We start from the raw sequence: 26,041 nt of genomic DNA, 5'->3' as shown, positions 1-26,041 counted from the left end.
CCGCCGCTCCCGGGACCCCCGCTCCGCCTGCCCTGACCCGGGGGGACCGCGGGCCGCTGCCACGATCCCAATGGGGACCGAGCTGGGCAGCCCTCCGCCCCGAGCGCCGCCGACACCGAGCACGGTGGGCCTTGGCGACCACGCGCCGCAAGCTAGGGTCCCGGGCGGGCGGCCGCCCGAGCCCGCTGCCGCACTCGCTCGGACTCCCGCTCCCGGGACCGCTCCGAGCGTTTCGCCAGCGGCCCCGCACCCGCCGGGAGCGGAAGTCCCGCCCCCGGGCCTCTCCGAGCGCTGATTGGCCGGCCCCAGCCCGACAGGCCCGGTCCCCGCCCCACCGCGGGGAGGGCGGCTCCCGAGAGCGTAGTTCCAGGCTCCTCGCCACCCTCGCGGGGGTCTCTGCGGGAGCAGCGGCCGCAGCTTGCTAGGGGCCTTCGTCCTCCGGGACCCATCCCCGTCACCTCCTTGGCGGGATAGTGAGACACAGGCACCACCCGCTCCCGTCCGCGGGAAGGGGGCGTATGCAAACAACCCGAAATCCCAAGCTCCTGATTGGTGAGCGTGTAGGGAGAGGGGCGGGAAGCACCGGGCGAGGGGCGGGCTTAGAGGGGTCATGATCGACGTACTGGCGGACCAGTGGCTCCGGGAGGATCGGCAGCGGTGGCCAATGGCGACGGGGAGGGGGCGGGCAAGGGCCGAGCGGTTGCCGGGGGCAGAGGGCAGGGTTGCTGGTGACTCCGGGTACCCTGCGGGGAGCGCCGGGGATGGCAGAGGTGCTGGCGGACGTGCTGGCGGACCAGCGGCTCCGGGAAGCCCGGAGGCGAGTGGCCAATGGCGACGGCGACTAGGCGAGACGGCCAGAATCTCCCCTGCAACCAAAGTTGAGTGGGGCGTGGTGGGGGCGGACAGTCGTGACGGACGGGCGTACGGGCCAATGACCACGGGAAAGCGGCGGCGGGCGACCAATGGCGACGGCATGGAGGCGGGGCGACCGGGGGCTTAACGGTGGAGTGTGGGAAACGGCGGGGTCGGGGGCGGACGGTCGTGACGGACGTGCGCACCGACCAATGGGCCTGCGCGGCCGGGGGGGCAGCCAATGGCGGCGCTCGGGCCGGGGGCGGGGCGGCGGGGCTGCGCGGAGCAGTGCGGGAAGCGGCGGGGCGGCGGCAGCGGTGCTGAGGTGAGGCTGGCGGCGGCGGGTGGGCGGGCGGGGAGGGCGGCGCGGGCGGGGCCTGGCCCTCGCCGCCGGCCCGGGCCTCGCCGGCCGGCCCCACTCACGCGCGCCCCGGCCCCGCAGGTCGGTCCGAGGCCTCCTCCCCGCCCTGCTCCCGCGGCCGGCGCGGCGGGCATGCGGGCGCGGCCCGCGCGCGCGTGAGAGGATGGGGACGCAGGGCAGCCCGGTCAAGAGCTACGACTACCTGCTCAAGTTCCTGCTGGTGGGCGACAGCGACGTGGGCAAGGGCGAGATCCTGGAGAGCCTGCAGGACGGCGCGGCCGAGTCCCCGTACGCCTACAGCAACGGTAAGGCCGCGGCGCGGGGTCGCCGCCCTCCCTGCCGCCGGCGCGCATCTGCGGGGCGCGTGCCCCCCAGCCGGGGTCGTCCGGCGGGGGCCGGAGCCCGGGGCGGGGCGGGGGCGGTGGCGGCTGAGCCGCGAGCTCGCAGTCCGCGTGCCCGGGCCGGGTCAGCTGGGGGCCTTTACCGAGGCGAGCGGCTCCGCAGTGGACTCCGGGGTCCAGCAGCGCCGCGCCGCGTGGGCACCCGCCATCCCAGCCCCGGAGGGTGCGTAAGAGTGGGGGTGTTGCGGAGCCCGGGGAGGACGTCCCCGGCGTCCAGCGGCGGCGGCTCCAGCGCGGCTGGCCGGCGTTCGGGGCAGGCAGAGTGGAGAAGCTGGGACAGGTGTGCCAGGTGTGGCCGGGGCTTCCCCGTGACCCCGTGGTGTCTGCGCGCAGACGGGGTTCCTCCGATCCAGGCTGTCCCCCTGGGACGTGACTCGGGGCTCGGTGGATGGAGACGCCCACCCCTCCCTTCGCGGCATCGTTACAGCCGCAGCTAATGCAGTTTCCGCACTCAGTTCGCCACTTTACATCTTTCCCTTAAAATAACAGCTGAGGCGCGCGGGAATCAGTGTGGTCAGTACTGCTCTGTGATGGGACCCTGTCCCCCGCCACATGGAGGGTGCTTCGAGGGGGACCAGGAAATCTGTGGAGAGCATGACAGGAGCTCAGTGTTCGAGAGACCTTCATCTAATTTTACTTCTTTGGGCCTTTGTTCTCCAAACCCTTTGTTACTTTGTTTCTTGGATTCTGGTCGGTCCTGTCTGACTGCTCCTGGCATCTGCAGTTGGCTAAGTTGTTGCCTATAGGCGGCTGACTGTGTGGACCGGCTTTTCCGACCCTTTCATTTTAGGGCTGGTCCAGGTTGTTGGATCACCTGCACTGGCGAGACGTCCTTCCTGCTGGAGCAGCTTTGGCCATAGGCAGCTGTGCTGGATTTGCCTGGGGCCGCCTCCTAAGCCCCGAGCTCTCAGCCCCACCTTAGAGGAGACAGCAAGAAGGGGGGGGTAGCACACAGGATTTTTTAGGGGAGGGAGAGCCTCTGCTGCGTCCTCAACAGGCCCCTTTATCTGTTACTGCCGCCTCAGTGGATGCTGGGCAGTGACGGTCAGAGGTGTCTGTCCTGCCTCAGACAGTGAGTGGTTGAGCTGCTTTTCCAGTGGTGGCATCGCTTCCTGGAGCCCTCGTTCTGGGTGGCTGGTGGCATGGCTTTGGAGGAGCCTGGGAAGGCTAGACTTTGTCTGGGACAGTGGTGGTTTCCTGGAACGTTGCTGTACACTTCTGAGGATCAGGTGGTCCAGTGGGGTGCAGCAATCTCTCAGGAACACAGAGCCCCTGGAGAGATGGGGCCCACCCCCTGTGCTCTCTGTTGGGTGGTGATGTTTGCCGAAGTTCCTGTGACACGTTGACTGAGCTGGGGCTGGTAGTGAGGAAAACGTGGTGATCTGCCTGAGGCAGCGGAGCTGTCAGTGTCACAGTGAGCTGGTCCAGCGCGATGGCCATCTGCCAGAGGTGGTGAGTAGAGGTGCACTCACGGGTCCCTGTCATCACCCCGGCATCGAGCAGAAAGGGCAGAGTGCCACCCTGGGTCTAGGCTCCTTGAGGTTAAGATGTGCTCGGAACGAGGGGGGCTGCGTGTGGTCGGGGTTGAGCTCACTGACCCAGCGGCCAGGGCTCTGTACCGGGGGAAGCTGGCAGCTGTGTGAGCACTTGCTTCTGTCCCTCTAGAGGCTTCCTGAGGGATAGTCTTGAGGGCTTTGGAAGCTCTGGGGCAGCTGGTTCTCAGGATTCCCCATTGCCTGAGTTGTACATTTCTGATTCTCTTACTAAGGATGTACTTGTAGTTCTCCTTTGTCTTCATTGTGACAAGCCCTCAGCATGTTTCCAGGCATGTTTTCTGCCTGGCCCTCCAGGGTCTCACAGGAGCAGATGACCCGTGGCAGGGAAATTCCTACTTCGTGAAGGACATGTAATCGAAGTCTTCCCCTCGGGCCGGTCTGCTTACTCACCTGCGGCCCAGGCTGGTCTAGATCATTCTTCAGACAGGTCCGTGAGCTCGCATTGTCTTCCCTGCTCTGCAAACACACGAATCATCGAGTGGCCTTTCCTCGGGCCAACACTGGAGCAGTGACAGCCGCTTTTGACGGTGTGCCCACACCTGGGGGAGCCTGCAGCAGGCCCTGGGGGTCTGGTAACGCTGTGCTGTGTTCACAGGTCTCTAGATCTAGAAGCCTTCCTTTCAGGAGGTTTGAGTTTTCTCTTTCCGGGATACACAGCAGTGGTTCAGAGGAGGCCCCTGCTCTCCTGGGGAGGCAACAGGACACTTTGCACGGAGGTTCCGCCTGGGCCCTCCGCGGGGGTGTTGGGGAGCCCTGGTTGTGAAAGCTGGCAGCAAGGAGGTGCCCGTGCTTTGTGAGGAGCTGATACCCTGGAGGGCGTCCCTAGGTCAGCCGCTCTGGGGTGGTGGGCAGTGTGTCTCTGCTGGCCCCAAGGCAGCATGCTGGGTACTCCTGGATACTCCCAGGAGCCCAGGAAGCGTCCTGCTATGGTGCACAGGCCTGTTCCCACTTTTTTGGGGGTAGTGAACACTTAGGGCAATGATCTGCTGAGCACCTTGGTTCCCACAGACCTTCACGTTGAGGAGAATAAGCCGTGGTTGATAGGCCTGTGTCCCAGAAGAGTCAAGAGTGGACGTAAGTCCATTTCTCTCTATCTGCTCCTCTGGGGTCCATGTGGGTGGGAGCTGCTGAGTGTTTTCTGAGCCCTGCGTCCAGGGAGCAGGAAAGGGGGGAGGAGTGTGGTGTTTGTGACAGGTATGGACAAAGCCAGGCAAGCGTGATGTCTCTGTGAGTGTCGGGGCCTGCTGGCTGTTGGTGTTCGTAGGACCAAACAGTGCCTACCGTGCCTGCGTGGGACCAGTCCAGAGCGTGGCTTCAGCCCACTTCAGCAACCCAATGGCTGGGCCGTTGGTCACCATGTCCCCCCATGGTTTTTCATGGGACGGTTCCAGACAGTTGGAAGTTGTTTCTATCCTCAGTGCCAATCCAAGGAGAGACTGCCTCTCTAGATGCCCCACTGTGCTGTTTTCCTGAGTCAGGACGGTCTCCGGACAGTATGCCTATGGCGTCTCATCTGCTGTCTCGTCCCCAGTGTTGGCATGAGAGGTGTACCCCGGAGGTGATAACTGGTGTGTGTCCCAGAGGAGTGAGCAGCCTGTGTGCGGCGTCACTGTGTTGACAGAAACCTGGTGTTGGTTGCTTGGTCACTGGACAGCCCTTCGTCGTCCCTTTGCTTCCTCTGTGTGTGGTTGGTGCTTGTCTTTGGACTCTGGCCATTTTTCTGGATGATTTACTGGGATTTGCCTTTTTCTGTCAGATGCTAGGTTCCCAAAAGGGATACTTGCCTAGAGTATGATGTGAGCCCGGCAGGGTCACAGTGCTGGGCTCCCCCGGTGCTCTTGCCATCCTCTAGTCCTCTCTGTCGTCCTGTGACGGAGGCACCGTCAGTGCCGCGTTTGGCACGTGAGGAGCTGAGGCTCGGGCGAGCTGAGAGTGTGGCTGTTGTGGGCGGCATAGGGCCTGACGCCCCTTGTCTCCCCAGACACTGGCTGCCGGACCCCCTTCCCCTGGGCCTTGGCAGCTGGTCACTGAGTTCCTGGTCGCCGCTTCTCTAGAGACTCTGTCAGTCAGAGTCTGGCCACTGGGCACCTGGTGTTGATTGGCAGGGGTGACCCACTTCTCACCACAGACCCTCCCCAGTCCTGGGGCTGCCTCCTCCCTCTGCTCTGGGGCCTGGGACAGTCACTGAGGCCCATTTGTTCTCCCTCCACTGAGCTGCTCCAGCTCTCCCTGGCTCCCTCCTGGCCGCGACCAGCAGAGCAGAGCCCAGACAGCTCCCAGGGTCAGCTGCTGATCCGGGCAGCAAACCCCAAGTTTCCAGAGAATTTTCGCGAAGGCCTCAGAGTGCCACATATACACCTGTCCGTGGGGGGCTGGATTCCTAGTGCCCCATTGGCCAGGGTGTTCACCTGCTGCTTGTGTGGCACAAAGATCGGCCTCCCCCAATCTGACCAGGAGGCAGGCGGGGAGATGCAGACTTCTATGCCTGCTTCAGATGAAGCTCCTTAGGCTGGTTGGCTGTTGAGGAGGCATGGCCCTGCCCAAGTTGTCCTAGAGTAGGCAGTTACAGCGTCTGAAGCTTGAGCAGTCTCCATAAGCTCGGGTGGGCAGAGAACAGGGGCCTCAGTGGCTGGCACAGAGCCACGCCAAGTGGCCTCTCTGCCAGGGCTTTGCTGTGTCACGGTCCCATTCACAAGAGTGTGGCTCGCTGGATGAAGTAAACAGAAGTGTGTTTCAGGAAGGAGACCCCAACAAGGACCCAAGGAAGTAGGTGGGCAGGGTGCGTCAGGTACTTCACCTCCTGCTGTATCTGACCTGTTCCTGGTCTGGGGCCCATGGCCAGTGAGGAGGAGGAGGAGAAGGCAGAGGATGGAGTTGGAGCCAGGCCTAGGCAGTGGGCGGCACCTGGTGTGGGTGTCGTGGGGTCTGAGGCCACATGGCTCAGGGTATTGCCATCTCCCCTTTGGAGAAAGTCGGGTAAGGTGTCTGTGTCCAGCACCCAGGCTTGGAGCAAGGTGGCCCATGGGGCTGGGTTTGGTGCCCTGCGCACATAGGGGAAGGAGACTGGGAGTGGGAGACTGGGAAGACTGGGTGTATGGGGTCACCTTTGGATGCAGGGACATGGGCCCCTTAAGTCCTTTGGGAATGAGAATAAATACAAGCGAGCATGAGGTGTAACGAGGTTTGCTTCTCATGGTTGTGCTCCTGTAGGCCCAGTAATGACCGGCTGTCTCATATCATGCCAAGACTGCAGTGTCGAGTGCCTTGTTGACTCTGGGCATGCGCCCTCTGGAGGGTGGGGGAGGGACGGGGGCAGAGGTGGCCAGGTAAACCTGGCAGCAGCGGGTGTGGCAGGGACCCAAGGACACCAGACGAGCTTTGGCCCTTCAAGGTGCTGGGTGTTTGTGGAGCAGAGGGGTCTGGCCCTTTGGCTAGAATTTGTAGGGCACTGGGATCTGTGCGGGTTGGGTGGGCACTGCTCAGATAGGCAGGGCTGCAGGATGGCGAAGAGGGAGGGAAGGTCGAGAGGGGTCTCACTAAGAAGGGGTGCGGAGGGGGTCGGAGGCTGGCATCTCGGAGCGAGAACAGAGAGCTCTGGGAGCAGGTAGGGACTGGACGGATTTTGAGAAGTGTCACAGTGCAGACATCCAGCTGCCAGATTTCTGGGCAGGTGAGTCCACATGGACCCTGGAAGAGATCCCGGCTGGTGGTATACACGTCTGTGAGCCCAGGACGCCGTGTGGGTGGGGCCGAACAGAGTGCTGTGGTTCCCGGATGGGCAGTGGTGCTGTGATCGAGACGGGCCTGCACTCCATCTAGTAGTTTTTGGGGTCGCGACCTGGGTCTTTGCCCGTCTGCCCCTTCCCGGGCAGCTGAGGTCAGGTGAGTGCCTAGTAAGCGGGTCTGTGAGGATGGCTAGTGGGCTAAGTGACGTTGTTCAGACTTGAAACACTGTGCACGGCCTTGAGTGGCTGCAGGGACATGGGGACCTCTCATGGGGTGGTCTGGTCATTTCTGGGTCTGATGTTGGCAGGAAGATGTCAGGAGCTGGGTCTGGTTTTCTTATGGATACGGCTTGGACAGGGAGGAGTATGTCCCTGAGCACAGGTGCCAGGTCCCGGGTCAGCTGCAGAAGCTGCGTGGTCTGAGCTGGGTATCCCGTGGGAGCCAGAGGTCCTGGGGACCGTCAGACTCGCAGCTGTCTTGGTCAGTGGGGCTGGCCATGATTTGATTTAGGTCCAGCAGTGACCAGATTCCTGGGTAAGTGAGGACACCTTGGTGGTTGTAGCCTTTTTAGGAGGATTTTCCTCATTTGAAGACAGTTGAGCACACAGAGTCCTCCAAGAGGGGGTTCTCATGAAAAGCAGACGGAAAGATGTTGAACTTGGGGTGCGTGACAGAGTAAATCTGGTGGCGCACGGCACGGAGAGTGTGCACGGAGAGTGGGCAGTGCTGCAGCAGGTTTGCCGGCTGTGCTCTCCTGAGCCTTCGAGAGTCGGTAGTTGTCTTTCCTGCAGAAGGACAGGGGACACCGCTAAAAACAAGCAAGGTGCTTTTTCTTTTTTTTCCTTTTCTTTTCTTTTATAAGGATAGAAATGAAAAGTCTGAAACCCTCAAGGGTCCAGAGAGGAAATATGGTATATTCATATATAGAGCCTTTAAAGGTGGTGGTTTGGGAATAGTGAGTATCCAAGGGCATGAGGAGAGCTCTGATGCCTTGTTAAGCCACCAGAGTCTAACGACATCATGTACGGATGTGTGTAAAATGAAAGAACTGGGAGCCACACGAAAACAGTAATGGTGACTATCTCTGACTTTCGGGGTTATGGGTAACTTTTGAGTGTTTGTTTTTTAATGTTAAGTGTTCTGAATTTTGCCAAGTTTTGTTCACAGAGCATGCTTGCTCTTCATGAAGGCTTCTGCCCTGCCCTGCCCTGGTCTGGTCTGGTTTATTAGGAAACCCGTTCACAAACTGTCCTAGAGCTTCTCCTGAAACCCAGCGTGGAGTGTATGTAGAAAGGCATTTTGAAATTCATTAGGTAACTTCTGCTTCCTTTTCCGTCCTTCATCAAGCAGTCCCCCCTCCTCATTTCCCCAGCGACAGACGTATGTGGGCCGTGGGGGCAGCCCCAGGCCTGGAGGAAGATGGGAGCTCGTGGCGTGTCCCAGTTCCCACCATGTCTGTGTTCTCAGCGTGCTAGGGGACAGGTGTTTGCGAACAGCTCCCGTCTGCGCAGAATCCCGTGGTCAGAAGACCTATTAACCTAAAATCCACGCAGGTCGATGTCCTGCGGGCTTCCTTTTTAAAAATAAGTTTTATTGAGATATAATTTACATGCAGTGAAGTGGCCCCATCTTGAGTACAGAGTTCAGGGAGCTCTAACAGGCACGTACCTGTATATCCATTGCCTTAATCAGGGTACGGACTGTTTCCAGTTCCCCCTGAAAGTTCTCTCGTGGCTCCTGGAAGTCCAGCCCCCAGCCCCAGCTCTCGGCCTGCTTCGGGTCCCTGTAAGGTTGCTTTTGCCTCTCCAGAACCTCCTATAAATTGAGTCTTGAGTGCTGTTGGTTTGTGTCACTCTAGGATGGTGTGAGACTCACTCACGTGGGGCACACGCATAGCCGTCTGTCCTGTTCCTGAGAAGCGTTCCCTTGCACTCCTGTACCCCTGTCAGCATGGTTCTGGTCACTTGTCATTCCCTGATTTGGACTACTGTGAAGAATGCTGGTATGAACCTTCTTGTAGAAATCTGTACAGTTTGTTTTGTTTTGTTTTTGTTTTTACGATTTTATTTATTTGACAGAGAGAGACACAGCGAGCAAGGGAACACACGCAGGGGGAGTGGGAGAGGGAGAAGCAGGCTTCCCGCCGAGCAGGGAGCCTGATGCGGGGCTTGATCCCAGGACCCCAGGATCATGACCTGAGCCGAAGGCAGATGCTTAGTGACTGAGCCACCCAGGCACCTGAAATATGTACAGTTTTTAAAAATTTTTATTTTTGTGGAGGCCCCTGGCCGGGTCATTCTGAGGTACGTGTGACTCTTGATCTCTGGATCATGAGTTTGTGCCCCAAACTCATTGGGTGCGGACATGACTTCAATAAATAAAACTTTAAAAAGTTTAATTTGGTGGTAAATATGTTTACTGTGCTGACCGTTGATAAGCGTGTGATTTAGTGGCATGAAACCCATTGCTAATTCACAAGTGTGTGCGCACGGAGTTCGCGGGAAATCGGCCAGCTGTGCCCTGCAGTCCTCCGTCATTCTGGACGCCCACCAGCAACATGTGTGCGGTCCACTTGCTTTAGGTCTCTGCCAGAGTGTGATATTGTCAGCCTTTTTTGTTTTTTAAAAAAGATTCATTATTTGAAAGAGAGAAGGCACTAGCAGGGGGAGGGGCAGAGGGAAAGGGAGAAGCAGGCTTCCTGCTCAGTGCAGAGACTGACGCGGGGCTCTATCCCAGGACCCTGAGATCATGACCTCAGCTGAAGGCAGGTGCTTCATGGCCGACCCCTGCAGGCGCCCCTGCCTTGGGTTATTTGTAGTCAGCCCTCGCGGTGTAATTTGTGTCCAGAGCCCTGGTCCAGTTCACACTTGCAGTTCTGAGAGTTTGGACGGGCATGCACACCTGAGAAAGCATCACCACCCTCTGACCCCGTGCTCCCTGCAGACCAGCCTGTGTGCTCCCAGACCGGCAGCTGCCCATGATTCTGTTCCAGACTAGTTGGTGTTTCTCCAGTGTTCCTGGAAGTGGAGTCACACAGGCTCCGTTTTCCGTGAGACACAGCGGTGTGGTCGCGAGCTTGTCACTGCATCCTCGGTGCTGCGCGCCTTCCATCTGTGCGGACTGCAATGTCCTTATCTGTTCTTCTGCACAGAGATTTTTGGGATGTTTTCATGTTTGGGTTTTTTCTGAATAACGTTCCTATGAAAATTCTCATACTTGTTTCTGTTGCCTTATGTGTGCGTTTCTCAGGGACACCCTGAGGAGTGGGGCTGCCGAGTTGTAGGGTCTGTCCAGCCTTAGTAGTCACCACCGGATGGTTTATGGACTGTCCCAAGGCCAGGGCAGGAGAGTTCTGTTCCCTTTGCTCTTATGCTGTTTCTTTAGGACAGTGTTCGGTCCCAGGGCTCACTGCCTGTTGCTCTGCCACCCCCAGTGAGCAGGCTTTACTTTGTGCCCCGTCTGCTAACAGCAGATGCCCTCCCACGGCTCTCCTGCAGCCGCTCTGTGCCTGTTTCTGCTGTAAGACATCACCGTACAGCCCACGCTCTGGCGGTGGGCGCTCCTTTCTGTAGGCTCTCAGGGAGGTCTGTTTCCTTGCTCGTGGCTTTGGCGGTCCATCCCCATGCCTGTGTCTCTGCTGGCTGTGAACTAGGGCTGCCCCACATGCCCACCCACATGGTGGGTGAAGGTGGGTGAGTGAAGCCTCACTTCACCTTCCCTTTTCTCTGTCTTCAAAGTCAGGTCAGGCCCTTCTGGGCTTTGAGTCTCTCCTCTTCCGCCTCCTCTCTGACTCAGCTAGCAAAGAGTCCCCATCTTTAAGGACTGCTGATGACCTCGGGCCCGCCTGGATAACCCAGGACCCTTTCCATCTCAAGGCACATCCCCCAATCACACCTGCAAGGTCCCTTCCCCTTGCAGGATACATTGCCACAGGTTCCAGGGATTAGAGGAAGGACATCTGCAGGGGCGGCTTGGGGCCTTATACTGCCCAGCACACTGTCCTGGGAAGTTGTCTGTGTTGTTCTGGTTTGGGTAGATTTGGGGTGGCTGGTCAGAGGAGTGCATGTTTGCGCTTCTGGTAGACCCCGCCGGTCTTTGTTCTTGCTTTGAATGGAGTGTTGCTGTCCGCCAGTGTTCCCGTCTTCTTACCTAACTTCCCCAGGTGATGGTCAGGGGTGGGCTTTTGGGAAGGGACTGAGTCACGAGGGTGGGGCCTCCGGAATGGGATCAGTGCCCTCGTCAGAGAGACCCAGAGAGCTCTGGCCCCTCCTGCTGTTGGTGACCCAGGACGGGGGCCCTCCCTGGACGCAGGCTCTCCTGGTGCCTTGTCTCCAGCTTCCAGGCCCTGGAGCATGAGAAGTCCATCTCTGTTTTGTGTCAACCGCCCAGATGATGGCACTCTGGCACAGTGGCCCCAAGCCGACTAAGAAATTACTGCAAGATGATGGGCCTAAAGCAGCACCACTTCCCAGCAGTTTCTGTGCGTCAGAAGCCCATCACAGCTCAGCCGGGCCCTCAGGGGTCTCGCTTGGGCTGTGGTCAGGGATCAGCTAGAACAGAAAGAATCTTTTTTTTTTAGATTTTATTATTTATTTATATTATTTATTATTATTTATATTTATTATCTATATTATTTATTTATGTTATTTATTTGCGGGATGGCTGGGTGACTCAGTCATTGGGCATCTGCCTTTGGCTCAGCTCATGGTCCCAGCATCCTGGGATCGAGCCCCGTGTCTGGCTTCCTGCTTGGCGGGGAGCCTGCTACTTCCTCTCCTGCTCCCCCGCTTCTGTTCCCTCTCTTGCTGTCTCTCTCTGTCATAAATAAATGAGATCTTTAAGGAAAGAAACCCAAAAGATTTTATTTATTTGAAAAAGAGGGAGAGTGTGCATGTGCACAGGGGTAAGGGGAGGGGCAGAGGGAGAAGCAGACTCACTGCTCAGGAAGGACCTGAGCCACAGGCAGACACTTAACCCACTGAGCTACCAGGTGACCCAACCTTTTTTTTGGGGAAGATTTCTGTATTTGAGAGAGAGTGTGAGTGCCCATATTTTGGGGGGCAGGGGGGCAGAGTCAGAGGGAGAGAGTATCTCAGGCCAACTCCCCCTAAGCGTGGAGCTCGATCCCACGGCCCTGAGATCATGGCATGAGCCGTAATCGAGAATCCGACACTTGACCAGTTGATCCCGCAGGTGCCCCCAAGAATCCTTTTCAGGGGGCGCCTGGGTGGCTCCGTGGTTTAAGCCTCTGCCTTCAGCTCAGGTCATGGTCTCAGGGTCCTGGGATTGAGCCCCGCATCGGGAGCCTGCTTCCCCGCCCCCCTCTCCCTGGCTCTCTGCCTGCCTGTGATTTTTCTCTCTGTGTGTCAAATAAATAAAATCTTAAAAAAAAAAAAAAAAAAAAAAAAGAATCCTTTTCAGGCTTGTGGGGTTGTTGGCAGTACTACCGGCTTACTTCCCGGCACACAGACTCTGCGTGGGGCAGCTTGCCTCGGAGAGCCAGCAAGGGAGAGAATCTGCCTGGGGGCAGTCCAACATGACGGACCCCAGAGGGACATCTGTCCAAGGGAGCAGGTCTTCGTTCCCACCGACCTCCAGGGGAGGGCTGTACGGTGAACCCAGGGACACGAGTGCTGGGACACGGGACCTCATGCCTACCTCGTCGCCCACGGCTGCCTCCGTCAGCAGGGACATGCGGAGTTCCCTTTCATGTCCCCAAGCATGCTGTGTGGCGTGAGGTGCGTTTCCGGGGCATAGGTGTGTGCTGCAGCCTCCCCCTTGGAGGAGGAAGCCTGAAGGCCGCATGTGTGTGTGCAGGAGGGCTGTCGGGTTGTGGGCTCATTGGGACGACTGCTGTGTCTGTCCCCCTATGTTACGGGGGGCTTTTTCTGCTTCCTGGAAGACCCTGGCATTCCTCCCCTACTTGTCTATCTTTGGGACTAGTGAGAGCTTGTTCTCCCCCCACCCCTGCCCGGCCCCGGTCCCCCAGGGAGGAACATTTGAGAAGCAGTGGCTGCCTTCCCTGGGCTTGGACGTCCTGTTGGATGCACACAGCAGCCTGGCTCAGACAGCCGGCTCCCACTGTCCTTCCTGGGAGGCCGATCTGGGGGTCGCCCACCCATGTGTTGCTGTTGGAGCCTGCTGTGAGCTCAGTGGGTGACCTGCCTCATGGGAGGGGTGGGAGCTGGGGTTCCGCACTCCCCGGGGCACTCTCAGCCGCACTGGGGATCTACTCCCCTGTTGGGAGCCTCTGCAGAGGGAAGAGCCTGTGGGGAAATGGCTTTCTCTCCCTCAAACACCAGCCGGCATTCCAGTTCCAGAGGAGGACACCAGGTAGCACTTGCCGTTTCTCTCTTTCTTTTTATTTTCTCACCTCTTTCTTTCTTTTTAGAAGATTTTATTTATTTGACAGAGCATGAGGCAGGGGAGGGGCAGAGGGAGAGGGAGGCTCCATCCCCGAACCCCAAGATCGTGACTGGAGCAGGGCTGCGGGCCCTGCTGGCTCCGTGGGTGGAGGTGCAGCTCTCCTCCTTGTGAACTCACGCCCCAAGCTGGGTGTAAAACTTACTTTAGGAAAAAAAAAGGCACCTGGGTGGCTCAGTGGGTTAAAGCCTCTGCCTTCGGCTCAGGTCGCGATCTCAGGGTTATGGGATCGAGCCCCGAGTCTGGCTCTCAGCTCAGCGGGGAGCCTTCTTCCCCCTCTCACTCTGCCTGCTTCTCTGCCTATTTGTGATCTCTATCACGTAAATAAAATCTTTAAAAAATAAATGAAAAAAAATAGAAATAGAAAAAAAGCAGTCCTGCTGTGGCCTTTAATCGTGCTGTGAAGTAGCTACGTAATTACACTGCGAGTGTCTGTTTTTTCCGTAAGACAAGCCTGGCACAGAAAGGGGGTGGTGGCGGATGTCCTGTGTGGGCAGGTGACGTCCTTCCTTGCTCTCTCCCTTCAGGAGGGTCTGACAGGCGTGTGGAAAGTGCCCGCACCCAGAGGCCAGCCAGGTTGTGGTAGTGGTCTGCACTCTGAGCAGTGGAACCTTGAGCTCACAGCCTTGATTTACACACCCGGTGAGGCCGATGGGCAGACAGCTGGAGCTGCCATGCTCCTCTTTGTGCGTCCTCCCTGCGAGCAGCATGTCCTTCCAGTAACTGTGGGCTTTCTTGGAGGCCGGTGGTCCTGAGTCCATGCTGACAGGGGGGTGAGCCCTGGTGAAGCCGTGAAGGAGGGAGCGGTGTGGGGAGTGTGACTCGTAGCCTGTCCATCTGCGGACTCCCGACGGGACAGCACGGCTCAGCTCCGGGTCGTCCTTGACCGGCCGGCCATGTGGCCGTGGACGCCTCCCTCCCACAGAGGGGCCGGGAGAGACGGAGGGGAGTGCCCACCCTTCCTCCTGCATGTGCCCACAGCTCTGTTCACGGGTCCTGGGGAGGTGGGTCTCTGCGAGCAGCAGGGGCATCTTGTTGGACCCCCCAAACCACCAGGAACAGGGTGACTGTCAAAAACAGGCATTTCGACAAGTTGAAACTTAAGTGACCTTTTCTGGACCAGTCCTACATCCTCCGCCTCCCGTCTGGCCCGTCTCTTCGGAGAGCATCAGTCAGCAGCTGTGACCACAGGCGCCTTTCCTGCGGCCTCCGTGGTGCCCCTGGGGCGCTGCTGGGTGTGGGGACGTGGCGTCAGGGCGCCAGCAGCGGGTGCTGTCCTCAGCCGCGTCAGGCCCTCTGGGGCCAGTGCTTTCCTGAGAGGCCGTGAGATGGAGGGCACGCTGTCCCTCCCCTCTGCACGTAGAGCTGACATGCATGTGTGCGTGTGTCTGTGATGTGACACATTACATGCGTACATTACAGGACACAGTACGTGTGTGACGTGTGTCCTGAGTCCTCTGTGCTTGGAGCCAGGGACGCTGATGAGGCGACAGACGTGTACCGAGTGCAGGTGTTCCTTGGGGAAGATGTTTTTTTTCCCCCAAAATGAAGAACTCGTGGTAAAATTCGGAAGCAGCGAGACACCCATGGCACTCAAGGTGGTGGCGCCCGCACCGCGTGTGGCGGCAGGTGGGTGACAGGCTCGCACCTGGCACAGGTAGGGTCCAGGCGCAGTGGGGGCCGCCCATGCCTCGCGTGTACCCGTACCCACTGGGTGCCGGAGCTGCCTGTGGGGCTCCAGACTGTTCCGTCGGGCACAGCGGCCATGTGCACGGCCGTTCAGCTGCGGTCCCAGGCCTGTGCCTCCCTGGGCACAGGGATCCCTGTCGCTCTTGGTCCGGGTGTTGCCGCAGGCCTGCCCAAAACAGCGCCTGGTGTCTGGGAGGGAGGGAGGCAGGGGTTCCTGTCCAGGGAATTGCCGCTTCCCTGGGAAACCCGGTCACACCATGGAAAAGACCTTCTTAGGAACTCGTGACTCCCCCCGGAGAGAGAATATGGCTGTGCGGGATGCGGCGCTGCTGCCAAGCCGAGGCGGAGGCCTGAAGCCTGGCTGGGAGGCGCCGGCAGGAACCCTGTGCCCCCGGCCCTGCTGGGACCGCAGCCACCCACGCGGGGACGCGGGAGGTCTGCTCCCTGGGAGGAGCGGGTGTGGTGGAGGCCCCCCGCCGGCCCTGCCGCAGGTGCTCCGGTCGTGTCCGGAGCTGCCCAGAGGCAGCAGCTGGTTCTTGCAGGGACAGCCCCCAGTCCAAGGCAACGAGCTTCCGCAGACCCTGAGGTGCCCAGCCGCTCCGTCGTGAGCCCCTCTTGAGCAGAGTCACCAGAACCGCGGCCGCTCCTGGGGGCCTCTGAGGGGTGGTGGGCATCCTAGCTCCACCACGGTCTGAGAACCTTAACGGTGGGTCATTAGTGTTGCCCGGGAGGCAGAGGCACACATGGTCCAAGAACTAGGGACGGGGCGTCGTTGGGAAGAAGCGTTCAAAGGGCCGAAGAGCCTCTGGGAGCCAGCTTGGAAGGAGCCCTGGAGGGGAGCTGGGCAGGCGAGACTGGCTCCCGGGGCCCGGAGGGAGGCGCCGAGCAGGAAGAACCAGCTGCCGGCTAGGTGTGTGCCGCATCAGCTGAGCTGGTGGAGGGGAGAGCTGGAGTCGCTGAAAGCGACGGGGAGAAGACCCCCAGACCCTGGGCCGGTGCCGGGCTCCAGTAGCTGTCGGAGAAACAGCGGGCGCGGAGGAAGGCTCAGGAATCAGCAGAGCCACTGCTGGCCCAGGGCTGGGGTCGGCTGCCGCGGCGGCCCACCGGCCTCCAGGTGCCCTGTTCCTGTCCAGAGAGTGTGGGGACCTGAGACTGGGTCACCTGGGTGGCCCGCACCCTGCGTGTGCGCTGCCGCCATCAGCTTGGGCGTCGGGCCCGCGGGAGGCCTGGTCAGCCCCATGAGCCTACCCGCCCCCCCGGGCGGTCCGTGTTCCGCACAGGTTTTCAGAGAGGCGCTCAGTGCTACGGACGGGTGGGGTGATGCGGGGGGATGTGACTGCAGTTCTGCAGCAGCAGACTCGAGACTGGGACTCGTTGGCACCGGCGAAGCAGGGACGTTGGGTTGGCCCCCGTCCTTCCTGAGGGCATGGCCTCTCTTTGGACCTGTTGGTCTGTGTGTTCAAAGACTTTATAAAGTGCCCTGTACGGATCTGGGGAGGGGCAGGGTGGGCATGAAGGTATCTGACATTTTGGTGCCCTCGTGAACCTGTCCGCCTGGGGCTCTCCGCCCTGTCAGGGCTCTCGGCCTGTGGCTGGGCCCTGTTGTCCGCTCTCCTCAGTCCCCTTGCACGGGCTGCTCAGCCTTCTGTGGGGGCCGCTCCTGGCAGGGCTGGGGGGCACGGCGCCCTGCCAACTCCGAGGGTAGGGGGGTCCAATCTGCAGACCCCGAGGCGAGCTCCTCGCCATCTGAAATTAGGGAAAGTGTGAGGTGGAAGCTCAGGGTTTTGCCTCTGGTTTTTGTGTCTAGGATGGCCACAGAATGTAGGGGAGGCCTTGTGGGGCCATGGAAGATTTTCCCTCTTTGGGGGTTTTGCACAGCTCCAAATAGTGCTCAGTGAGTTCCTGCTGCTGTGGGACCATGACCACTGACCATCCACAGGGCTTTTCCATTTTCCCAAACCGAAGCTCGTGCCTAGGATTCGCTGACGTCCCACCCACTCCCGCCCCGGGGACCTCCGCTGACCATGGCAGAGGGGATCTGACTGTGGGAGGGGCCTGGAGAAGGGGAAGCCCAGGGAGTTTGTCTCCCTGCGACAGGCTTGTCTGACCGCTGTCCTTGAGGGCGCCCCCACCCCCTGTGGAGCCCGCGCTGGCGGGTCCGCCCGTTCAGGCTGATAGTCCAGTGCACGGACAGACCCCACTGACCCTTGGTCTGCTGATGCACACGCAAGCTGTTCCCACCTTTCAGTGGTTGTGAGCAGTGCCGCGGGCAGTGCAGGTGTGGAACTGCAGCTCTGTGCCTGAGCAACCTGGGGCCACCAGGCCATTTTCCATTTGGCCGCCCCCTTCCCCACCCTCTTGCCAGCACCTGTGATTTTCTGTTTGTTTTTCTTACAATAACTAAACGGTGCTTGGTGGCATCTCACTGTGGCAGTCCCAGTAGGAGTGGGGTTGAGCACCTTTCCACGTGCGAATTGGCCGCGTGTGTATCCTCTTTGGAGAAATGTCTGTTCAGGTCTTTTGCCCATTTTTTAATTGGGTGGTTTTTGTTGTTGAGTTGTGGCATTTCTTTCTGTGTTACGGATAGCAGTCCTTTATCGGATACGTTTTCTCCCGCTCTGTTGGTTCCGTTCTCACGCCATCTGTGTCCTCCCGTGCACGGGAGTCTGGTTTTCACGCGCAGCTGGCTGTTGGCAGAAGGACAGCGAGGGGGTGCTGGGGGCACACGGTGCGTGTGTGAACGACACCTGCATGAAAATGCCCATTTCGGGGGCGCCTGGGTGGTTCGGTCAGGGGAGTGCGTGACTGTGGATCTCAGGGCTGACTGTGGGACGGAGCCCTGCAGTAGGCTCTCTGCTCGGCAGGCGTCTGCGTCTCCCTCTCCCTGCGCTGCTGCCCCTGAGTGTGCTCCGGCTCTCAAATACATGCAGACATACGTACCGGTTTTTAAGAAACACACAAAAAACCATGGGTACCTGGATGGCCCCATCAGGTGAGTGTCTGACTCTTGGTTCCGGCTCAGGTTCTGATCTCAGGGTCATGAGATAGAGCCCCGCGTTGGGCTCCGCGTCAAGGCAGAGCCTGCTGGGGATTCTGTCTCCCTCTGCCTGTTCCGCCCTCTGCTGACACTCTCACTCTCTCAAATACATAAAATCTTAAAATAAAAAAGAAACCTAAAACAAAAGCCCATTCTCAAGCCCTCCTGGGCAAGTGTTACAAAAAGCCGGGAAGCTGATGATCTTAGCAGTAGGGGAGGGAAGACACAGCTTGTGGGAAGTCTCTGGGTGGCCCACAGACCGCTTGAAGATGTTGCACGTCAGCAAAGCGTCCCTACTCCTACCATCTTGTGGACTGACTTCGTCCCGCAAAGGAGTAAAAAAATAAAACCTGGAGCTAGGGCAGGAGTGGCTTCTGCAGAGAGCGCTCCTGAGATGGCATTTAGAGATTACTTGGCCCTTCCTCGTGCTCCCGGCATGCTCCAGTCGTCTGGGCCCGGGGCCTGTGGTGAACCCAAGAACCCAAACACGCTGAACCTCTGGGAGGTTGGTGTCAGGACCCGCACGAAGTAGGTCAGTACGGAGATGAGCCTCCCTCCCTCTGCACCACGTCTGTCAGCACCCAGCATAGGCTCTTGGGGCCACACCGGGGTGGCCCGCTTGGGTTGCTGGGCTGAAGCCACAGGAAGGGTCAGGGTGGAAGGTGGACATGGCCCTCGGCCCTGGACAGGCTCATGAGCCTGTCCCCACGCGTTGCCTGCAGCTGCCTCCTGCTTCCTTCCAGGAATAGACTATAAGACGACCACCATCCTGCTGGACGGACGGCGGGTGAAGCTGGAGCTCTGGTGAGTCAGGCCCTGTGGGGTGAGGTGTCAGGGCAGGGACCGCAGTGTCCCAGGGTCCCTGCATGATGCCCAGGGCGAGTCAGGAGTCCTGTTGACGGGAGCAGCCGTTTGCACAGACCCTGGTTCCCCGTGGAACGGACTCTGAAGAAAACCAGGAGAAACCAGGAGTCTGGGCTGCATGGTCTGACTCTGGCCCATAAACGTCATCTCCTCCATGACCACGGCCCTCGACCCTTGCCCTTCACTGGGCTCCAGAGCAAGCGCTTTCCGGAACCTCAGCGGAAGGTGGGAATTCTCACAGGGTAGGGTTGCCCAGCCCCACAGGGCAAGGTTCCAAGGCCCACAGACCCACGGAGGTCCACCAGGGTGTGCTGTGGACGGGCTGGGGGGGCGGGTGCCTCGCAGGGGGGACACCAGGCATGCATCAGGGGACACCAGGGGCCGCATCCCCCAACCCCTCTGTGTTTCAGGGACACTTCCGGCCAAGGCAGGTTCTGCACCATCTTCAGGTCCTACTCGAGGGGCGCACAGGTAAGCCTAGTGATCGTGTGGTGCCGTGACCTGGGGTGACCCCTGCAGCTGTGCTGTCAGACCCCACTGGAAGTCTAAGCTTGGGTACCCTGTGTGGCCATCAGCTCCTGTGGCTCCTGCTGCAGGAGGCACCAGAGAATGGGTGCCAAGACTCTCGGACATACCGGACATTCCTGGTTCCCTGGGAAGAAGAGGTGACTTCTCTGCATCTCGGGACTGGGATATGCCGATGGAGGGGCTGCCAGGTGGCTCCAGGGCAGGCCGGCCTGGATGGCGGATGAGGACGGCAGGGCTTGAGTCTTGGAGCCGCCATGGAAGGGGCTGCCGCAGGTCCTCAGCGGGGCAGGGCTGGGCAGTGTGCACAGGCATGGACACCCCCCTTTCTGTGTCCTCTGGGCTCCCCACAACATGCTCGCATGCCGGCTGGATGTGTGTGGTTCGAGGCTGGGAGGAGAAAGGAAGGTGGCGGTGTACTCACATCTCTAGGCGCTCACTGCCGCGTCCTTTTTGAGTGGTGTGGACGCAGGAGCAGTCTAGTTTGTGCCGCAGGGCAGGCTGTGACCCACCCCCGCCCAGGGTTTGGAATTGCCAAGGAGAGCCCTGACGTCAGACCTGCTGTGCACAGCAGACTGGGGCCCCTGGCTGTGTGGGGTGCAGGCTGCAGGGGGCTGCCTGGTACCCCGCACACACTCTGGCTGGGGCTGGAGGGGAGCCCCATGGGGATCTGTTTTGCTTTGTGAGCAGTGATTAATGTCCAGCACGCCCCCCTCCCCCCCGCCCATGCCACTCTTTCTGCTCTGTGGGACCTGGGAAGCCAGAGGGACACTTGGTCCGTGATAGAGTCAGCCTGAGACTGAGTAGGTGTTGACAGGAGCAGACGACCCATCCCTTTCTCCAGGGGGAGTCTCTCCAGCGTGCAGAGTGGGTGGAAGAGCCCCAGGCTGGGCTTGCGGGCTCCTGTCCTGGGAGCTGGCACAGAAGTGTGAGCCGTACCGCTGGCTTGGTGATGTCCAAAGTCTCCTCCGCCAGTGTCGGGGGCGCCCTGCAGGGCAGGTGTGTCACTGGCGGTTCCTCTGGGGGCAGCCGCTTCTCTGTGACAGAACACAGTAGGACCTCGGGGTGAGGGGTGCAGCTTGGGGCGCCTGTCAGTGCCCAGTGGCACTGGGGCTAAGGTAAAGTAGCAGGCACAGCTCTTCAGGCGAGTGTGGGGAGAGCTGAGGCACACAGAAGCACAGTGCCTGGGCCCCTCTTCCTTAAGGAGGGGACAGCACTTGTGATTTTATACATGTGAGACAAGACGTGAACGGTGGCGGTCCTTGTCATGCACCTGCCGCTTCTGGGAGCTCAGCTGTGTGCTCCTCTCGCTTTTGAATATTTGTTGGTTTTACTGCAATAAACACATTACTTTTGTCATCGGAAGGAAAGTGAAGAGCTGGGGCTGGCCCCTCAGGTGTGGTACTGCGCCCCTGGCCTCAGCCGAGGGTCAGCCTGGGGCTGACCACAGACATGCACTTCTGAGTGCTGCGGGAGGAAGCAGGAGCCAGCCGGCACGGTTGCCAGATCATGTGTTACCACATCTGTTCTCTCTAGAGCGTCAGCCTGGGTCCTGCTTTGGCTCTGCTGGTTCTAGGGGTTCTCATGGTTCTGGGGCCGGAGGAGCCCATGGCAGATCTCTGGCCCCGGGGTGGGTGGTGGCCGTGAGCACCTGTTGTACTCCCGTCCCACCAAGTTCTGGCAGTGAACAGGTGCAGGGGTCTGCAGGGGGCCCCTACCTGAGTGTGCAATGGATGGTACCAAGAGAGCTGGGGCCTCTCCTTGAGCTTCCTGTCACTCTACTACCCTACTGAAGACCAGAGAGAGGCCTTGCAGGTCCCCGAGGGCCCTGGTCCCAGAAGCCCCTGGCCAGCTCCTGGCTGCTGTCACCTGCCCTGCAACAGGGCTATCTTGGGGCCCTTGCCATGGGTGCTTTCTTCCGTGGCCCATGTTTGCTGTTGCTGGGGTCTGAGGTGGCCACTCACGGCCCTGGGAGGCTGGCACTGCCCACTGGGGTCCCCTGGGCTCAGTGCTAGGAGGGAGCTGGGGCTGGGGGAGGTTCTGTTTCAGGGAAGCTTTGGGCTGAGCACGGCTAGGCACTGGTCTGGTTGGAGAAGGTTTAGTTCATTTCCATGAAAAGGGCTTTTCTGTGGAAAATGGTCCAGGGCTCACAGGTACTGTGAATGGAGTGCTGCTGGGGGCACAGGCTTGCCACCTGTCCCTGCCCAGGTAGGTTGGCACGTGCTGTTTGATAGCTGCTCCCATGGTCAGTGCTTCTTGTGGGGCATAGGTAGAGGCTGTCCCTCACGGCCGCTCCCTGGGAGCTGGACCAGACAAAGTGTTACACGTGCATGCAGTTACATTCCTGGAGATGCCTTCTGCACCTGGGCTGGGGTGCCGCTGGCACAGGCATGTTCATTTGTCCAGACTCACCAGACTGTTCATACTCAAATCCATTCCTCCTCTGAGGGACGGCTGTGGCTCAGAAGGAATGACCTGGGGGTGCCTGGGGGGCTCAGTTAGTTTTGTGTCGGACTCTTGGTTTCAGCTCAGGTCAAGAGCTCAGGGTCATGAGATCGAGCCCCACATTGGGCTCCACACTCAGTGGGGAGTCTGCTGGAGGTTCTCTCCCTCTGCCCCCTGACACACACGTGTGTGCTCTCCTAAGTCAGTAGAAATAACCTGCATAGAATAAGGGCACCAACCCTTGGGCCCACAGTCCCACTTGTAGGGATTTTACCGACCAGGGCCTGGGGGCTCTTTTCATGGGAGAAATGACCTGAGCGCCAGCAGTGGTCCTGCTGCATGAGCCTGGCATGGGGTGCTGGCTGCTGTGGGGCAGGGGCGCCAGGTGGGGGTGGGGCAGGGTGCACTGGGACCCTGTCTGTGTCAGGAATGAGACGGGAACTGGTCATTCCTGGACAGGTGGGGAGGAATTCTGTTGATGTCCTGGGGTACCCGCTCACTTAGAAAGTCTGGGCACGTGTCAGTTTCACTGATGACAAGGACAGAACCTAGTGGCAGTTTACTTTCCCCTCCTCCCTCCGGCCACACGGCCAGCACTGGAACCCCGCGGGGTATCCTGGTCACCGGGAACCTTGCCTGTGCCTGGCCCCACCTGTCCTTCCCTGCCGCATCCATGATCCTTTTTGGTCCCTGCTGCCTACAGTGTGACCCGCTGTGTGTCCTTCCTCCCAGTGACGGGTGTGCGTGGGTATCTCTTCTGTCAGACCCCAAGCTGTCAGACTCGGGCCGCCCCAGAAGGGGGTGGTTGTTGAAGGTTGGTGCCAGCTGGGAGGGGCAGCCAGGGGTTCTCCCGCGGCCGAGGGGTATGGCAGATGCCTGGGCCCGAGGGAGGAGCTTCTGTCCGCTTGTGGGAACCTTTCAGCCTCACACAGGGGAGCAGGAGCCAGAAGAGACACTGCCCGGCCTTCCAGCGTGTGGTTGTGCACGGAAGCTTTCCTCCGTGCGTCGTTGTGTGTTGGTGTCTCTTGGTCTGAGGGGGGTCATCGCTGTGCCGTGTCCGTAGCTTGACTTCCTTTGCAGTCCTGGACGTGGAGGCACAGTCCTTTTTTTTTTTTTTTTTTTTAATTTAAATATTTATTTATTTGACAGAGAGACGGCGAGAGAGGGAACACAAGCAGGGGGAGTGGAAGAGGGAGAGACAGGCTCCTGTTGACCAGGGAGCCCGACTCGGGCTCGATCCCGGGATTCTGGGATCATGACCCGAGCCAAAGGCAGAGGCTTTAACCCACTGAGTCACCCAGGCGGCCCAGGGAGGCACAGTTCTGATGGGAACCTTCTTGGTTATTTCTAGAAGGGCTGTTCCAGGTTGGAGGGCCAGTGGCGTGCCCTCACTGCACTCAAGCTGGAGACTTTGTTCCCTGCGCCCCAGACGGCAGGGTTCACACCCAGCTGCTCTCGGGACCTGTCCAGTCTGACTCCAATGCCCCCCAAATTTGTGTCTTAGCCCTTGACTTCATGTGGGTTGTGGCCGTCTGCCCTGAAGGCTCTCCCTCCCCAGCGAATGTCCCTCCCCATTCGTCCCTCCCTGGTGGGCAGGTGGCTGTGTGCTGCCCTGCTTGAGGCTTTCCAGCCAGAGAGTGGGATTTTGACCTCTGTGCTTACAAGACCTCAGAGCTATACTTGTCTTCCAGAACTGGGAGGACAGATTTGAGAGGAAAGGTTCATTTGAGGTGGAGGGTGCTCTGTTTCTTTGATCTCAGCGGCACTGTCGTGTGTGTGATGGGGGCCCAGGCTGAACAGAGCCTTGCTGGGGCGTGACGGGGTGGGTCCGGGGCCTGCTTGATCATGGCGCCCCAGGGGCAGAGATAGGCAGGGGCCGGCAGCTGCCCTCGCTCAGTGCTGTTGCCGTTCCAAGGCTTGTGATAGGTCTCTGAGACATCTAGGGCAGGGATGCCGGGCGAGCCGTGCAGGTGCACATAGCCCAGACCTGAGCTCCAGCTGATGGGCCTCTGAGGGATGTGATAGGACAACCCCCGTAGCAGATCACCAGCTCAGCGCCCAGGTCCCCAGCCAGAGCCGGCACACAGTGGGAAGGCGTGTTGGGGACCCAGCTGCCGTCTGTCTGCCGCACCTGTAGACCTGCGTGGACTGCCTGTCCCACTCGAGGTTGATGATGATCACAGGTTGATGCTTACAGTGTGTTTGGAACAGAAAAGTTGAAAAAATGCCTTTTGTCCTAGCCAAGTGCCCAAGATGGCGGGGGGGGGGGGCAGCACTGAGCCCCAGGGCTCTGCTTTGCCATGGCCCTACATGCAGGCTGTCTGTGCCCACAGCCTGGCCTCAGTGAGGAGAAGGGTGCAGAGCTGGTACCAGCTGTGCCTCGGAAACGCGGGGGGATCTCATGGCAAGATTTACCACAAGTGACCCACATGGTCGGCTTGAAAGCTGGTGGCTGGAACCAAGTATCTCCTGTGCTGGGAGGGAGCAGCGCTTGGCTGCACCGGGCCACGCTGTGCCCGGAGCAGGACCTCTTCCATCCAGGCACCGCCTGGCCTCTTGACGCCTGCATCTCCCTTGCAGGGTATCCTCCTGGTGTATGACATCACCAACCGCTGGTCCTTTGATGGCATAGACCGGTGGATCAAGGAGATCGATGAGGTAGGTGTGAGCCTGCACAGAGCCCTTCAGGGTCGCCCTTCCCAGGTATACATGCTACCCTCCCCAGCAGGAAGCCTGGAGGACCCAGCTCTGTGTCCCCATAGCACTGGATGGCCAAAGAACAGACAGTGAGGGCCCTGCCCACTTTGGGGCCTGGGAGACAGTGCCAAGAGGGGGTGTCCTGTGTCGTGCCTCTGCTGAGTCTTGTGTCCCCCCCAAGCATGCGCCTGGGGTTCCCCGGATCCTGGTTGGGAACCGGCTGCACCTGGCCTTCAAGCGGCAAGTCCCAACAGAGCAGGCACGTGCCTACGCGGAGAAGAATGGCATGACTTTCTTTGAGGTCAGCCCACTGTGCAATTTCAATGTCATCGAGTCCTTCACCGAGCTGTCCCGCATCGTGCTGATGAGGCACGGAATGGAGAAGATCTGGAGGCCCAACCGAGGTAAGGGGCTGTCCGGGCTGTGGGCCAGAACGTGGAAACAGACGGGGCCTCCAGCTTCCCGCTCAGGGGCCCGCCTCCTGGGTCGCAGGGGAGGCCGGGTCTCCTCCGCGGCTCTCCCAGTGCCTGGGCGGCTGAGCCAGCTCTGTGTGGGGTCCTGGTGTTCCAGGAGGGGACCGTGCAGGATGCCCTGTCTGCACCTGGGGCTTGGGAGGCCGGGCTGTGGGCCTTGTCCCAGAGTGAAAAGAGTGTCTCTGGAGCCTACCCCCTAGAGCCGACCCCAAAATCCATGGCGGTGTGCTTCCCTGTCCCTCAGCCTGAGCCCCGTCCCACCTGAGCTGCCGGAAGGGCCAGGGTGGTCAGCAGCCTCCGTCTCCTGCCAGGGCACTGGCGACTGGGGTGGCGTGCTGGGCGTCCAGGGTGCAGGGCAAGGGAACTCCGAGGGCTTGGCATACCTCCGCGGTCCCTGCCGTCTGACCTCCCTTCTCCCCACTGCGGTCTGACCCCCGCGTGCAGTGTTCAGCCTGCAGGACCTCTGCTGTCGGGCCATCGTGTCCTGCACCCCCGTGCACCTCATCGACAAGCTCCCGCTGCCGGTCACCATCAAGAGCCACCTCAAGTCCTTCTCCATGGCCAATGGCATGAATGCCGTCATGATGCACGGCCGCTCCTACTCGCTGGCCAGCGGGGCGGGGGGCAGCAGCAAGGGCAACAGCCTCAAGAGGTCCAAGTCCATCCGCCCGCCCCAGAGCCCGCCCCAGAACTGCTCCAGGAGCAACTGCAAGATCTCGTAGCGGGCAGGCTGGGCGCCCGCCGTCCGGTGCGCTCTGCGAGGGCTTGCGCTTGGGGAATGCGTCTGGCCGGGCGCCAGGCCGGGCGCCATGTCAGGGAGGGCTGTGGCCACGCCGCCTCCCAGGGAGCGTGGGGGTGCACAGCGCAGCCGGTGGTCACAGCCAGACAGGTTCCATGGGGCCCCATGGTGCGGTATGGCTGGGAGGCATCCCGGGGGCGGCCCGGCCCGGCCCCAGCCTCCCGGGGGCTGCCTGAGGACCCAGGAGCCAGGC

General features: G+C 60.0%; 1 protein-coding gene across 1 annotated transcript; it reads left to right on the top strand.

Annotated features, from left to right (window-relative positions):
- Positions 1–689: 689 nt before the first annotated feature.
- On the top strand, positions 690–25,910 carry RAB40C (RAB40C, member RAS oncogene family). The gene is made up of 7 exons (XM_045072292.1): positions 690–1,177; positions 1,295–1,518; positions 18,789–18,849; positions 19,320–19,380; positions 24,460–24,537; positions 24,758–24,980; positions 25,494–25,910. The coding sequence occupies exons 1-7, from the start codon at positions 963–965 to the stop codon at positions 25,769–25,771; spliced, it is 1,140 nt and encodes a 379-aa protein (XP_044928227.1). The 5' UTR covers positions 690–962; the 3' UTR covers positions 25,772–25,910.
- The last annotated feature ends 131 nt before the right edge of the window (positions 25,911–26,041 follow it).

This window comes from Mustela putorius, unplaced genomic scaffold (genome assembly GCF_011764305.1).
Source record: "Mustela putorius furo isolate JIRA1106 unplaced genomic scaffold, ASM1176430v1.1 tig00004007_pilon_pilon_pilon, whole genome shotgun sequence".
Classification (NCBI taxonomy): domain Eukaryota; kingdom Metazoa; phylum Chordata; class Mammalia; order Carnivora; family Mustelidae; genus Mustela; species Mustela putorius.
The sequence above is the reverse complement of the archived record's forward strand: the minus strand, read 5'-3'. Positions and strand labels throughout refer to the sequence as shown.

Bases quoted from the DNA above. Each gene is read 5' to 3' on its own strand.
- RAB40C (XM_045072292.1), top strand. From the start codon at position 963: ATGGCGACGGCATGGAGGCGGGGCGACCGGGGGCTTAACGGTGGAGTG. The intron at 18,850-19,319 runs GTGAGTCAGGCC...TCTGTGTTTCAG, and splicing joins CGGGTGAAGCTGGAGCTCTG to GGACACTTCCGGCCAAGGCA. The intron at 24,538-24,757 runs GTAGGTGTGAGC...GTCCCCCCCAAG, and splicing joins GGATCAAGGAGATCGATGAG to CATGCGCCTGGGGTTCCCCG.